Below are 15,845 nucleotides of genomic sequence, written 5' to 3' on the forward strand. Positions count from 1 at the left end.
TGCCATTGAACGGGGCTGTCCTTGTTGGGGGTCTTTGTCCGGGTGTTTCCCCCGTGTGGTCAAAAAAGGATACCCCGATGCCCTATGAGCTGGGTCCCCAGTGGACATGTAGATCCCTCGAGAGGTTTGTAGGTGGGAGCTCGGTTCACAGTTGGACGCGTGTAAGCCCGAGCTATCCTGTTTCCTCGCCTCTTGGCCACCCAACGCCTCTTTTTCTTTTTCTGAGATACGTGTTGTCATTGGTAGGAACGGAAGGGGTAAAAGTTTAATGCTTGGGATATGTCTTCATGGTTCTACAATGCCAGACTGCTTGTCGTTCGTGCATCGTTGTGGGAGTTTTAAAACTGTTGCAAGTGATCTGGGTTTCTGCTCTATGCCAAGTCATTATCCATACTGGCTGGCCAAGTTGTCATTGCATTGACGGTGTTACATTCTGCTGTCTGTACCTTTGTATTTTACTGTAGAAAATCGCATTACCAGAATCTTGTCTGAAAGCTTCAGAACCGAAGATGGAAGGCATTGTCATTGCTTCCTTCCCAAGCCTAAGGAGCCAAAGCATGAGTTTTCCTTCCTTCCTTCCAAGTCCTACGTCAAGCTCACCTTAGTGAGGATTGATGAGTCTTGATCAGTCTCCCAGGTCATTATGCCAACTTGAAACTAAAGTTAAGATTAAAAAAGAACAGAAAATAAATCCAAATATCCCTCTTCACTATTGAAATGCCACGAATCCACCATGAAATTCATTTCCAGATTTATTAGATTCATCAGCTTTATTGACATATCTATAATAAGAAAATGCTTGTCACATATATTCTGATTAACAACAAATTTTTGTCTTTTGTTGTTTCCTGTGTTTGTCGGAAACCCAGACTTTGTTGAGGAACAATGATCACAAATTTGTGCTCTACTTTGATATTTTCCTGATTGAAAATTTTTAATTTAAGACAAATACAAAACTGGGTTTTGGTTTCCGGGATGAATTACAAAGAATAATCAGGAAGAAACCCAGGAAAATGGTATATCGAAACCATTGGCTGGCAATAAGAACCTAATTTCCTGTATCACTATTATCATATTCGAGTGCCAATTTGAATATCTGACTGTAGTCATCTACAAAGTGAACATCAAGACCTTCTTTAACGTTGGGTGCAAGCTCATCATAATCCCGTCTGTTAGCAGACGGGAATATGATGGTCTTCACTTCGCTCCTCCTTGCTGCTATTGTTTTCTCCTTCACCTGATGATTACAAAATTTCTTAAGTTTAAAGATGAATGAAGGAGAACAAGTATACGATAAAAAGTGGGACAGGAAGAGGACAGCATAGTTTCTCACGATTCACTATCAATTGAAAAGATAGATAATCATAAAACTCTATGTCAAGCAGAGACCTAAGAGGAATTGGAGAAAGGAATCTGACATAGTAATAATAACAATGAAGATATTACATGTAACCTGAAAGGTCTGCTTAGCTTACCCCTCCAATTGGAAGAATCCTCCCTGTTAGAGTCACTTCCCCAGTCATTGCTAGATCCTTCCTAACAGGCTTCTTCATGGCAAGAGATAGCATGGAAGTGATCATGGTGCAACCAGCACTGGGCCCATCCTTTGGGGTGGCCCCAGCAGGAACATGGAGATGAAGTTTGGAATTGGCAAAGAAGGGGTTATCTGGTTCTTTCTCCTGTAAAATGGATCTAGCAAGTGTGTGAGCAATTTGTGCACTTTCTTTCATAACATCTCCAAGTTGACCAGTGCTATGAAGGGCCCCTTTCCCCTCTCCTTGCTCAACCTGAGTTGTTTCAATGTACAAGGTGGAACCACCCATGGCAGTCCAAGCTAGGCCCATCACAACTCCAACTGGAGTCTGATCATAGATGCGCTCTGCATGGAAAACTGGTTTCCCAACAAAATCGGCTAGGTTTGAATTATCCACCAACACTTTCTCAACTGCCTTAGTTACTTCAGCTTCCTGAAGTTTCTCTGCATCCGTTGCATCCTGCAGGAAAAAAACACCTTGAATGAGAAATTATAAGAATAAGCAATTTGACTACATGTCTTGAACAGAACTAACCCATACGGGCGACTAAAAGGAAGGGTAAAGCGGGACTGAAGCAAGATTGGCATAATATTCCTAACAATTAGCACAACCTGCTGAAGGTGCATCAACTTTGTTATCATTGCTACAAATGTTAAAAGTCATATGTTCCTGTACTCTACTTTAGAAGGACAAAAATTGCAAAAGATCAAAGATTAGCATCGGGCATGGTTAACTTGATAATCTCTTTCAGGAAAAACATTCAATAAGTTCTTCAAGTGTATAAGTTTTAATTACCTTTGAATCCTTAGGCAGATCACTTGTCTGAACTGTGTCAACCTGAACAAAGGTTTCAGAGGTATGTTCATGACTGTTGTCCCCTACTGATTCAACTTCAACACCAGTCTTATTTGCAGCTGCATGCTGATCAGATTCATCAACAACTTCTGCTGTGGCTTCAGCAGGTTGGACCACCTCTCCACCAATAGCAGATTCATTTGATGATCCTTCTCGCACAAGTCGAAGAGCAATCTGCCATACATCAACATAGTTTTAATTCATGTCCTAGATTCCACACAATTTCGAGAGATATCTGACGGGAGAGAAAGAGAGTGTATGTGCAAGTGAACCCAAGTGACTGTTAACTGTAATGCTATATGATTGAAACCCCCTTTTATTGCAACATTTAAGTTTTTCTTCATCATCTTAAGATAGGTAATTGAGCAAACCTTACGATAGATCTTTTCTATGTGCTTTTGAAGGTTTCGAACCCCTGCTTCTCGGCAGTAGTTTTCTATTAGGGCAAGAAGAGCTGCATCAGTTATCTCAACCTGGAAGAAACAGTTTGAAAATAAGTCAAAATACTCTCCATTTCTCTTAAATATCTCCATAAAAACAGAAATATCATCATGATAAACTTGATAACAAGAAGAACCGTATAGGAATATGCCAACAAAGAAAACATATGCAATTAATGTACTCTTTACCCAAGAAGGGTTGGAAAGAAAGGGAAAAGGAGAGGAAACTCTCCATACATCACATATACTTACGAGGTAATGTGCTATTTTAGCTTATATTACTAGCACAAACTATAATAACTTGTTCACAATCCACCGGTTACAAGGGAGTCAAAGCTACCAATCATACTTCTGTTACATGCATGAGAGAAGTGGATGTTTTTTACAAAAGGCTCAAGTCAAATTCAATATTTGTTCCACCTTAGTGATTGGAAGTGACAACTTTCAAATAGTTATTCTCCATTTTGAATCTTTATGCTTGCATGTTTACAAGATCCTGTGACTGCTCGAGCATGCATTTGTGTGTGTTGAGGGAAAAGAGGAAAGAGGGAGAGCAGGCATTGAAGGGAAAAGACCTGTTCAGGTTTGATACCACATGCTTCTCGTGCAGTTTTCTCCAGATAGTCTCTGGCAATGTGCATTTTCTCATCAGTGATGTACCCAGCAATAGCAATTACCTCCATTCTGTCCAAGAGGGGATTTGGTATGTTGTCCACAACATTTGCTGTGCAAACAAACAGAACCTGCAACCAAATGCTCAAGGCATGTGAGGCATCAAGTTTCCCTCATAAATCTTACACAAATGCTTGAAAATGATCAAAAGGCAAATTAAGCTAACATAGATCCTCCAAATCATAAACCAACATACCTTTGATAGGTCAATTGGAACATCAAGATAGTGGTCCAAAAAGTTAGCATTTTGCTCAGGATCAAGGAGCTCCAGCAAAGCACTTGCTGGATCACCAGCATGTCCCCTTCCCAACTGCCATTATGTTAGAATTCAACTGATCAACCATTATGAAATTAAAGAAGAGTAAATGGTAGGACTAACTAATTACTATATAAGACATTAATCTATAATGCCCCTACCCAAGGAAGAAAGTGAAGAGTGACTCTAGAAACCCAAAATCAATTCAAAGTTTGCAAACATTAGCTTGTAAGTTACCTTGTCTATCTCATCAATTAGAACAAGAGGATTTGCTGTGCCCACATTTTTCAGGCACTGCACCATCTTTCCTGGCATAGCACCAATATAGGTTCGACGATGCCCCTGGATGCAAATTAGGATATAACAAAAGGATTAACAAAATGATGCTGTAAGATGTTCACTGATGTTAATCAGAGCACAAGGTGTGTAACTACCTTGATTTCTGCAACATCAGACAGTCCTCCAACAGAGAACCGAAAGAATTTGCGGTTCAAAGCACGGGCAATGGAACGACCGATACTAGTTTTGCCCACTCCAGGTGGGCCTGAGAGACAGATAATTTTACCTGTGACACATTACCAAAAGATCATGAATCAGCCTTTGCTGTTAGTTTGAACTTAAGACAGATAGCCAGTTTATATGCTTCAACTTCATGTATTAATGTTGAAGCCTAATGATGATTGGGCTCGACAAGATTTATTAATTTAACTAAACCACGTTAAGAAACCACATTATAGAGTAGACAATCACCAAACTAAAGCTAGTAGGAATCCAGTACATCAACCCTTTTCCTTACTAGTACATACATGAGGGTATTCTTAAAGAAGAAAGGAAGATAAAAGAGTTAGTTTCTTGAGATTTGGATTCAGTTATCAGCTAAGATACAGAGGCCTATAACCATGTCAGTTCTTATTGAGGTATGAATAGACAAAAGTTTCTTAACTGTGAAATATGAAAGGTTTGAGCAACCCTCTATAAAGAATAGGTTAGCTATCCCATGCAACATTTTATACTTCGAGCAGCCACATATATATATATGTATATATATATATATATATATATATATATATATATATTGCTCCACTTAGTTTGAGATTTCCTCTCACTGGAGTCTGTTGTTTAGAATATTCAGGTATAAAGTGGAGGTTGATCAAATGCTACTTCACTATCATGGAATACTAATGGAAAAGGTCAACCATGGCTAATTTCTTTTAGGACAAACTTTTCACATATATGGTTCATCCTCAAGGTCTACTAGCTGTCTTTATTTATTTCTTGGCCCTTTTTTGTTTGAATTCGTCTCTCCGAGTTGGGTACTTCACATGAACAAGTTTGCACTTCCTCAAGCATTTTTGAAGTTATTATGATTGTAATCAAAGAGGAATAAACTAATGGTTCAAATAATACGGCGTTGCAGATGCCTGACTGAGAAGTATCAGTGTAACAGATCTATTAAAGAAAAGAAACTATACCAACCTTGTGAAGTTCCTCTGAGTTTTCCAACAGCTATAAATTCCAATATTCTTTCCTTAACATCAGTTAATCCATAATGGTCTTCATCAAGAATTGTTTGCGCCCGAAGGACATCAAAGTTCTCATCACTGCATAGAGAAATGAAGAACATTGGAAATAAGTATACACATGGAACTCTTAAATCTTGCTGAGTTGTTCCTTAGTTCTCATCACAACTTGTAAGTGAGAATCAGGATTTATTTAACGAATGTATTTAAAAATGATATCAATGCCCAAATCATATTCAGACATTGCCTAATGTAAGTCTTAACATGTATTCCCTTGCAGAAGCCAACAAACCTGTAATTTCCCCAAGGAAGTACTGTCAACCAATCCAGATAGTTACGAGTTACATTAAATTCACTCGAACTGGCCTCTAATAGTTGTAGTTTTGTTAACTCCTCTTCTATAACTTGCAAGACATGAGGTGGGCATTTCTCTTTATTTGGTTCGAGTCTTTCCCTAAACTTTGCTGCAATGAAGGAACAGAGAGTACAGCAAATGTCATACAGATGGTTCAAAATAATAATAATAATAATAATAAAAATAAACAATTCGACTACTTCTTTGATCCATCTGAAGACTGAAGTGGTAACCCTATTAGACATAGTAGGGGACCCATCAATATAGCAATGCAGCAAAAACTGAAGCACTGGCAAGGCAAAACATAGGAGAATAAAGCACCCAATAAGGGAGGGAGGGAGGGGAGGATATGAAAATAAGAACTAACCAGAAAGTGCAGTTTTGTCATCCGTTTCCAACCCAAGTTCCTGCACCAGAACAAATGAAATTCATTCTAATTTCTACATAAGAGAAAAGTTGGAATAAAGAATAGAGACTTGAATTGCAGCAAATAGAAAGATTATATGCGGGTGCATTGACTATACTCTATAAATATAAATGGGAATAGCAGTACCACCTAAGAAATATGTAAATGATAATCCAGTGTAACCAAATACCTTCTTTATAGCCTTAAGCTGCTCATTCAACAAGTATCGCCGTTGTTCACCACTTATCTTTTCCTCTATGGCTTTTGCAATTGATTCCTAAAATAACCCCCAAAATGATTTAGACCTGCTCTAAATCAAACAGCAATGAAAAAATTTAAATATAAATGTGCAGTGAAATTCAATGGCATGAAGTACCTGAATCTTGCTGATTTCCATTTCCTTTTTCACTAATTCCAATGTAAGTTGTAAACGCTTATGCACCTAAAATGAACAATATAGCACGGGTTAAAGAAAGGAAGAAAATAACCACTCCAGTCTCCAAATATATAAAAATAACCAAATTGGTTTCGATGCAATTCCATAAGGTGTAGGAAGCAGCATCACATAATTCAAATAGTAGAAGTGTGTGACTTGTAATTCCCCAAATGCAAACAAACAAAGACTGGCTCTCAAAGATTAGCAATAAACAGTAAGATATATCCAATCCACTTACATCCAACTCTTCAAGAACTTGTTGGCATTGCAATTTGTTTGCACCAGATATTGCAGCTCCAAAATCTGCTAACCTTGGAAAATTGAAATCACCTATATGCTGCACATATTGATAAAGAAGGCACAAATAAAAAGATATTACAATTAACTCATGGAAGCTGATTGATCAAAACAACTTAGTTCATCATTTTTAAAATATAGAAATAAGATGCACATATAACAATTTCTATGACACGCAATTTCCATGAAAATAAATATTAACTCATTCTACTATTAAATTTCATCATAGAATATTTGCTGAAGCATCTTGACAAATAAATGATGACCCATATAATGTGAAACTCAACAGAGACTCCACCTACTTTGAGGGTCGAAAACAAATCAAACTTTTGGAAGAAAGAACACACCTGACTATAAGTTTGAACATGATCCCTCCAAAGGGAACTAGTCTTCAAAACATCTCTTAGGGTTGATATAACCTCAAATGATGTTGCCTTTATGACATCATCATCCTTGTCATAAGGTTTTTCCTGCAGGACAAAGACAACTCAGTGAACCAATATATTAATAAACTATAGATTGCATACTTGGAACTGTCAATTATATGTTTGAAATTTGAACAAATTGTGGAAATGATAACATATAGGCAACACACCTTCAGATGATCAACTTTGACCGTAAGGGGATCTTCACTGACCTGTAAAGAAACCATGTTATATAAGTTCAGAAGGTTTTGCATCTAAAAAAGATTCCAAGTATGGTAGGACAGAGATAACTTTACACGAACAGAAAATTTTCAAAGGCTAAAAACAGATATTTCGGGGTCATTCTACCCACCATCTCCGTTATTCGAAGCCGCCTGTGACCAATAAGGATAACCTGATCTCCTTGGATACTTGAAATCTGAAATATTAAAAAATGGACATGTTATATTGTTGCATACATCTTTAACTGCTGTTTAAATTATTGCATTTAACACTAATCAAGATACAGAAGGAGCTTTTATTTTACTAAAAGAATAGCGACAAAAGACGATACCTGGGCAAGGGTGCCAACTTCATGAAGACGATTAAATAACTCCTTTCCTTTAATATCATATACACTTTTCTCTGTTTCAGAACTAGGGCTGGACTCTGTCCCTGGTTCATCTTTAAGAAGGAAGGCACCAGCATATGGAGCTTGCCTTTTCCGGCTTTCTTGCAAAGCTGCTAACACCTTAGGATCCTGCATAAGAAAGCATCTTGGTAAGAGAATACATTTACCTGAAGTCTTAGATAATAGTGCCAGCTACAAACTGAACAAGATATTATCACCACCGTTTAAGTAGTAGAATACCAGCACACAGTGAGAACATTTTTATTGAGTTATAAAACCATGGTTTTGCTTTAGAAAAGGTTCTCTATGATATGGTGCTACTTCAAGATGCCACACATACAAGTTGGCCAGATAAGATCTACAATCAAATTGATAAAAATCACTGCAACAAGATTTTAAATTTACATTGGATTAATATCATTAAACACTACACGCATAACCAACTTAAGTTGTATCATGCCAAGCTATAAACCGTAAGACACCTTAAAGTCCAACAATGTAGGATGCACTACCCTAAGGGAACATGGGGAGAATTTCATACTCCATTTAAGTGGAAAGCATGCCTTACCTTAACATAAATGGGCATGTAGAAACCTGGGAAAAGAGGTCTATGTGGCAAAGGTAATGCCAAAACCTGCAAACAAAATACGATAAAGAATTCGTTAAACATATGCGGGACAGAACAAATACAGAGCATTATTTGAAAATGCAGTTCATAGTTTCAACAAGTACCATCAAGAAAAAAAACACCTTCACAAGTTGTATGTTTTAGAGGGTAACAAAGTACAAAAAAATATAAGGATTTGCAAATTCACTAATTTACTCTCATTTCATTAACTCAAACAATGAAATGAAATGATAAAAAACTAACTTTACATAACCAGTAGCCTGCAACAGTAAGAACCATTAACGCATTGACCAAATTATAACAATTTTAAAGAGGAACAAAGATCATAAAAACTAGATTTTTTTCATTCATAACAAAAAAGCATCTTCCTTCATTTTCTCAGCAACTAAACAAACTCCCACCGCAGAAAGATTCATAATTTCCAAAACAAACCGTTAAATAATCCTCTGGCCTGGGGTAAGTGGGCACGATCGCCGACGATGCTTTCGAGTCAGGCCCACTGGACTCAGACTCGACTCCCTTTACCTCGACCTCAACCGCTGGTTCGGACCCGGAATTCGACCCGGACCCATCGCTGGAATCGGAACAGAAGAAAGCCCTGAAGAGCGAATTCGTGGGGCTCCTCCGAGTCAACCCGGTAAGTCGACCCAATGCATGGAAGACCGAATTGGAATCGGGCTGGACTCGGAGGCTCGGAGTTGCTGTGGTGAGGCAGTGGACGCGAGAAGAGGAGGAGGATAGCAGTTTCAGCATTGGTGGGGATAGAGGAACAGAACTTGAATCTTATATGGCGGCGTTTGGTTAAACTGGCAGCGGCAGAAGCGCCATTGGAGTAAGTTTTGAAGAGGGAAATTTGGGTTTTGGGGAGGTTGGAGGTTGGAGGTTGGAGCTACTAAAGCCCCTCATAAACCCTTGGATTATGGGATGTGTTGACCGTTTTGCCCTTATCTTGGAATATCGTAAGTACGAATATGTCCTGATAAAGAAGTCCTACACTCCCTGTTTCAGTAAAAAACTACAGGCGACTTGTTCCTAAAAATAAGAAACATTTAGCATCTGGGATATGAAACCAGGACACAACACTGATGCATCTTGCTTCGTTTACATTATTTCAAGGAGGAAGAGTCATTTGCAAGGATAACTTTTGCTAGGAAGTGTTGTAAGGCAGACAAATTGTTACTTGCCAACTTGGTTTGCTTCTTGCCTCTTAGAGATTTCTAGCAATTTCTATTAGAACCAACTTACAATCTAGATTGTAGAACCATGAAGACAAATCCCAAAGCATTAAATCCTTACCCTTTGCGTTCCAACCAAAGACAACACATATCTCAGAAAAACATGTTTTTTATTATTCAGCAAGAAAGTTGCACTTCTAACAAAATTTAATTTTATCAGGACAAAACTTGTAAAATATCCTGATGAAAATGAATATAAAACTATGGGATATATTCATTTTGCAAGCATGTCACCCTTAGTCAAGCAATTCAAAAGAAAAAGAAAAAGAGGGTTGGGGGTGGCCAAGAGGCGAGGAAACAGGATAGCTCTGGCGTACACGCGTCCAGCTGTGTAACGAGCTCCCGCCGGCAAACCTCTTGAGGGCCCAAGAAGTCCACTCGGGATCTTTAGCTCGCAGAGCATTGGGGTTTGTTTTTTTACCACACGGGGAACACCGGAGAAAGACCCCAACATAGACAGCCCCGTTGGATGGCAACGAGGCGCGTGCGGTTCACCACGAAGTATGGAGAGAGGATCCCGGCCCCACAGTCCGCTAAGCCCGGCTCTTTAGGTCTCACTTATAAAGGTCTTAAGGGGCTTTGATACCAATAGAGTTGGGATGTACATATGCTCCTCGTTTCGTTTCTTCTCAAAAGAACCCTGCTTTCAGCCGCGTCTCTCTTTGATGCATCGAAGATCCATCCTTTTTGATAGCAAGTTGAGACTCGGGAACATTTTCCCCGGAAACAAGCATGCCTTTAAGCTATTCTCCTCAGACAACATCCCATCACCAAGCATTACAGAACTATTATCAAAACAACACTGGAATAAGCTCAAATCCCATCTGCAAAACGTAAGCCCCAGCACACTTCTTCAACAACTGCTTGATTCTAAGACTGACCCAGAACTGACTCTAAGGTACTTTATGGAACCCAGCTTGAAGGGTACCCGATTTTTTTTTTATTTTTTGTTTTTCTTTGGGTGCTAATTTGTTTTGTTGTTGCTATATTGTAGGTACTTTAGATGGTCAGAGAAAGAGTTCAATCTCTCCCACTCATTAGAACTCAGTTGTAAGCTGTTACATTCACTTGCTAATACTAAAAGGTATCCGAAAGTTAGATCTTTTTTGCATGGTTTTGTGAAGAATGAGAACTCCATTTCAGTTCCTTCTGTTTTTCATGCTATTTCGATATGTGGTGATAGTTTTTGTGTTAAGTCAATAATTGCTGATATGGTGGTATTGGCTTATGTGGAGAATATGAAAACCCGTTTAGGATTTGAGGCTTTTAAGAGAGCTGGTGACTATGGGTTTTAAGTTATCAGTGACATCCTGTATCCTCTGTTGAGTGCTTTTGTGAAGGAGAATGAGATTGGGATGTCGAGTATGTGTATAAATAGAGATGATTAAGGAGGGTTGAGGTTAATGTAATTAGTTTTATATATATATTAATGGATGTGTAAAGTTGGGAAATTGAATAAGCAAGAGATGCTATTCAGGACATGAAGGCGTGGGGTTTTTGCCAGATGTATTTACCTATAATACTCTTATATGGTTATTGCAAGAAAGGTGGGATTGGGAAAATGTACAAAGCAGATGCTATTTTGAAGGAAATGATTGCGAGTGAAGTTAGACCTAATGAGATTACTTTCAATATATTGATTGATGGGTTTTGTAAGGATGAGAATGTATTGGCTGCTATGAGGGTGTTTGAAGAAATGCGAACACTGGGTTTGAAACCTACTGTGGTTACGTATAATAATTTGATTAATGGATTGTGTTTGGAGGGGAGGCTTGATGAAGCTATTGGTCTGCAGGATGAAATGGTAGGATTAGGTTTGAAGCCAAATGTTGTTATTTATAAGTACTTATAAATGGGTTTGGTAAGAAGGGTAGATGAAGGAAGCTACTGACTTGTTTGATGATATTGTGAAAAAAGGGATTGCCCCCACTGTTATAACTTATAATACCCTGATAGATGCGTATTGTAAGGATGGGAGGATGGAGGATGCATTTGCTCTGCATAAATCTATGGTAGATAGAGGTATTTTCCCTGATATTGCAACCTATAACTGCTTAATTGCTGGTTTATGTAGAGAGGGAAACATTCCAGTTGTTAGTAAGCTCATTAATGAAATGAGAAAGAATGGTTTGAAAGCTGATGTTGTAACATATAATATACTGATAGATGCATTTTGCAAGGAAGGAGAGTCAAGAAAGGCAGCAAGAGTCTTGGATGAGATGGTTAAGATAGGTTTGAGACCAAATCATGTGACTTATAATACTTTGATGCTTGGCCATTGTAGGGAGGGAAACCTCAGGGCAGCTTTGAATGTTAGAACACAAATGGAGAAAGACGGGAGGCGGGCTAATGTTGTAACATACAATGTGCTGATAAAGGGTTTTTGTAAGAAGGGCAAACTAGAAGATGCAAATGGACTTCTCAATGAGATGTTAGAGAAGGGTTTGATCCCAAATCGAACAACTTATGAGATAGTTAAAGAGGAAATGGTGGAGAAAGGCTTTGTTCCAGACATAGAAGGGCATCTGTATAGCATCTCAGCCAGCTGATAACCCTTTTAAAAGAAAGACTTATTTGGTATCACCATGGCCAATTATTTTATTGGCTTGTTGATCACTTGATTTGAGAAAATGTCAAGTAGTTCATCATGTTAAAGTTTATAAAAGATAGTTCCAATCGTTTTGTACAACCTTGGCAGCATATATGATCTTGGTTCTGTCCCTACAGCATGCATTTATATGCTTATCTTGCAAAGGATACTGCAACACGCTCATCAAGTCTTTGGAACTCACATGTTTCTGATTCAGGTACTGTTTCTAACTTTCTGGTTGAAACGTTTATTTAATTGTCAAAGCATACTATCTTCTTTAAGTTTAAAGATACTTTAGTTTAACTTTCATTTTTTCATGTTTCTCATAGAAAATCTGCCTATCCGTGAAACTACTAAGCAAATGAAGTGTTCTTAAACCCGACAGCCCCACACGCACAAAGTCTTTCATTATTGCAGCAGTTCAACTCTGCTACGCCATGCTCATTCAGGCATTGAGATGAGCCAAAGGAAATGGTAGTGAGGGAATATTCAGGTTACTTCAAATGATTGTTTTCGGCATCGAAATCAATCAAGTCCAGAACTAAAGAAGGGGATATCATGTACTTGAAAGCAATTGTGATCAGTAACCACACCTTAAAGATCAAGGACCCCAAAGATCAAGTAATCATAGGACACTCTAGTTTGGATGATATAAAAGAAACTATAAATATGTAGTCATGATGAATATCTTCTTTCCTTGTCAATCAAGTTTCGATCTTTGTAAAGAGCATTCAAGGGGCGAAATCTTGAATGAATCAAGTACATGTAAAGATTGCATCTTTAAGATCATTCGAAAAGGGCATTACACCTGAGCAAAGCTTGGTATACTCTTCACCCTATTACAAAAAATAATAATAATGCAAATCTTCAATTTCTAAATTTTTATAAAGAATATAAATTTAAATAGTGACAACAATGAGAATCTGTAGAATTAAGTAAAAAAATAAAAGAAAAGTTGAGATTTTGACCTTCAAATTGCTTACTGTAGTGGGCTTGAAACAGATCTTGGACCACCTCTGGCCCACGATAAACTATGAGCTTTCACTGCACGCGGGCAACAGATTCTCTGCGTCTTGACTCTGATCTCATGGTCTCCTCTGTTTAAACCCAGAATTAGGGCTAACGAAATTAGGAAATTAGGGACATATGTTTCAAGAATTTGGCCAATTTCTCTCTTTTGAAACAGTTGCCGATGGATTTCCAAAAGAAAAGATCTCAGCTTTTGTTCTTCGTCGCTGGAGTCATCATCCTCAGTATCACAGGTAAAACCCCCCCAAAAATGTCCTCCAATTTGCAATTAATGTTTCATTGGGCTTTAATTTCTTTCCATATTGGTGAAATTTTGCCTTGAATAGATATAGAAATGATATTTTGAATGATTTAATTGATTGCATTTGTTTGTTGATGTTAAAAATTTGACCTTTATTGCAATAATTTTTTTTGACTTTGTGGAAAGTAAATTTTAGAGTCTTTGATTCAAGTTATGTTAATTTTTCTCTTGTTTGTTAACTTCTATGAACTAATTTGTTAGTTCTTTAAACTGGGTAATGACCCTCTTTACATTTCTGGGTTTCATGTATTTTTCAGAATTATACTAAAAGTATGTCAATATCTGCCTTTTCCAATACTCTTATATGCATTTTTCTTGCTCAGTTGTATAACTTTATGACTCTTTAATTTGATTCTTTTTTTCATTTTATAGCTGAAAAATGCAGGCAACTGGTTGGGGAGGAGGCATCATCCCAAAGTGGGAAATTTACTATATTAAATTGCTTTGATATGGGCTCTGGTTCCGTGGCTTGTGCAGTGAAGGAGGGTGTGAAGCTTTATTTCTACAACATTAGATCCGCTCATGTTGAGAGAGCAAGGAATGTTGCAATTGAGATGGCAATAGAGGATGCGGTCTCACAAGGAATGTCTGCTAAAGATGCGGCTAAACTAGCCCAAATAGAAGGGAAAAAGGCGGCGAAGTTGGCAACACGACAAGCCAAGCGCATTATAGGTCCTATTATTTCCTCTGGATGGGATTTTTTTGAAGCTATATACTATGGTGGTACTATTGCCGAGGGATTTCTGAGGGGTACTGGAACATTATTTGGTGCCTATGGTGGGGGTTTTCTCGGTGAGCAAAGGCTCGGGAGGGTTGGTTATCTTGTGGGAAGTCATTTGGGGAGTTGGGTTGGAGGTAGGATTGGTTTGATGGTTTATGATGTGGTTAATGGAGTACATTACTTGCTTCAATTTGTTCAAATGGAAGAAAGCGAAAATCATGAGGCTCCGATTTATGAAAAATCGGAAGTTTCTGAGGATTCCTATGCTTACGAAAATTCAGATATCTATGAATCTCCACCTGATGAGAGCTCTGAATCACAAGAAAGCTCTAGCTTCTGGTGAATATATACTGAGTTCATTTTGTTGTTATTTTTTAATTAAGATGAATGCAGATTCAATATAAACTGAAGTTTAGTCGCCCAAATTACATGTATAGATGTATCAATAGTGTTGTCACAAAGTCATGTTATATTGTTTCGACAGAGAAGTTATCATTAGTTAGTAATTCTTAAATCATTTTGAAACTCTTGTTTGATTCTTTTACTCTCAGTTACACGGTTATTTGATCTTCTTCTGGCCCCAAGAAATCAATGAAGTTTCTTTTTAGAGATCCATGCTGTACTGGTTACATGAATGAGTAGTGCATACATGAAAAAGTGTTGCTATTCAACGACAGAACCATGCCTGCCTGATAGATTTCATTTCATTTCATGCACTGAACTTGACTTTTGGCTCCTTCCCCATGAGATTTTGGCGCAAACCTCGACTTTTGGCCTGCAGTTCCACCCTCCCTCCTGTCAGATACTGGCTAACAATGACAAAGGCTCAAAGGGTGTTTTCTGATTGATCATGCCAATCCATTCCTGCAAATCCAAAGCGTTCTATAACATTTCATGGTTATAGCCTGTTCATTCCATTACTGGAGATAAACTTAAATTGAGGCAGCAAGAACTAGGTTAGGCTCCCCTCTCCCTTTCTTATTGTTTCTCCCAGAATCTTTTCATTGCTAATCGCAATCATAATGTCAATTTAAGATTAAGAATGTTGCTTTATGGGGTTCATGCTGAGCACAATTCACTGTGACCTAAGAAAAACCTCTTAGCTTTGGGCTTGGATCGGTCATGGACTTGAAAGCTCTCTAAGCATTGCATGTAGAGACTCCCGTGTGCTTTGTAGGGTGATTGGATTAGGATGAAGAAACACAAATATTTTAGGCCCAAAACTTTAAGGATTTTGTGAAAGTTCTTACAGAAAATACTAGATATAAATCATCAAAAGAATAAAAATGGAAAATCAAAGCAAAATCCTAAGAACGCTAATTGATGTAGGGTGGAGCAGAAGGCAAGCAGCAGTCCAATTCCAAATGGCAGTTAGATGACAGCTGAAGGGGTAACGTTTGCATGGAGCAGAGTGGAGAGGAGGTCTAATCAAATAAAAAAAAACACAAAGGCCCATACAAACATGAGGCGACTCCTCATACCCAAGGCCCCAAGTGGCCACAATTTATTTGACTTCTTTGATGGTCCAACAACT

The 15,845-nt window shown here is 38.1% G+C and overlaps 2 protein-coding genes and 1 pseudogene across 3 annotated transcripts; 2 read left to right on the forward strand and 1 right to left on the reverse strand.

Moving 5' to 3' along the window:
• Nucleotides 1-723: 723 nt before the first annotated feature.
• On the reverse strand, nt 724-9,334 carry LON1 (lon protease 1). The gene is made up of 20 exons (XM_021427759.2): nt 8,868-9,334; nt 8,376-8,441; nt 7,751-7,936; nt 7,550-7,615; nt 7,368-7,409; nt 7,120-7,242; nt 6,714-6,812; nt 6,416-6,481; nt 6,230-6,316; nt 6,001-6,040; nt 5,571-5,742; nt 5,235-5,359; nt 4,193-4,323; nt 3,996-4,100; nt 3,699-3,812; nt 3,406-3,573; nt 2,762-2,863; nt 2,331-2,564; nt 1,476-1,994; nt 724-1,237 (listed from the first exon to the last, which is right to left on the reverse strand). The coding sequence occupies exons 1-20, from the start codon at nt 9,186-9,188 to the stop codon at nt 1,049-1,051; spliced, it is 2,955 nt and encodes a 984-aa protein (XP_021283434.1). The 5' UTR covers nt 9,189-9,334; the 3' UTR covers nt 724-1,048.
• Nucleotides 9,335-10,010: 676 nt separating this feature from the next.
• Nucleotides 10,011-13,077, forward strand: LOC110415967 (uncharacterized; annotated as a pseudogene). The gene is made up of 3 exons (XR_016351125.1): nt 10,011-10,568; nt 10,665-12,477; nt 12,590-13,077. The product of XR_016351125.1 is annotated as an uncharacterized LOC110415967 (transcript).
• A 233-nt stretch (nt 13,078-13,310) lies between these two features.
• Nucleotides 13,311-14,920, forward strand: LOC110415980 (uncharacterized). The gene is made up of 2 exons (XM_021427794.2): nt 13,311-13,522; nt 13,963-14,920. The coding sequence occupies exons 1-2, from the start codon at nt 13,453-13,455 to the stop codon at nt 14,652-14,654; spliced, it is 762 nt and encodes a 253-aa protein (XP_021283469.1). The 5' UTR covers nt 13,311-13,452; the 3' UTR covers nt 14,655-14,920.
• The last annotated feature ends 925 nt before the right edge of the window (nt 14,921-15,845 follow it).

Source organism: Theobroma umbraticum, unplaced genomic scaffold, assembly GCF_002168275.2.
Source record: "Theobroma umbraticum cultivar Fairchild unplaced genomic scaffold, ASM216827v3 scaffold_147.0, whole genome shotgun sequence".
Taxonomy (NCBI): Eukaryota; Viridiplantae; Streptophyta; class Magnoliopsida; order Malvales; family Malvaceae; genus Theobroma; species Theobroma umbraticum.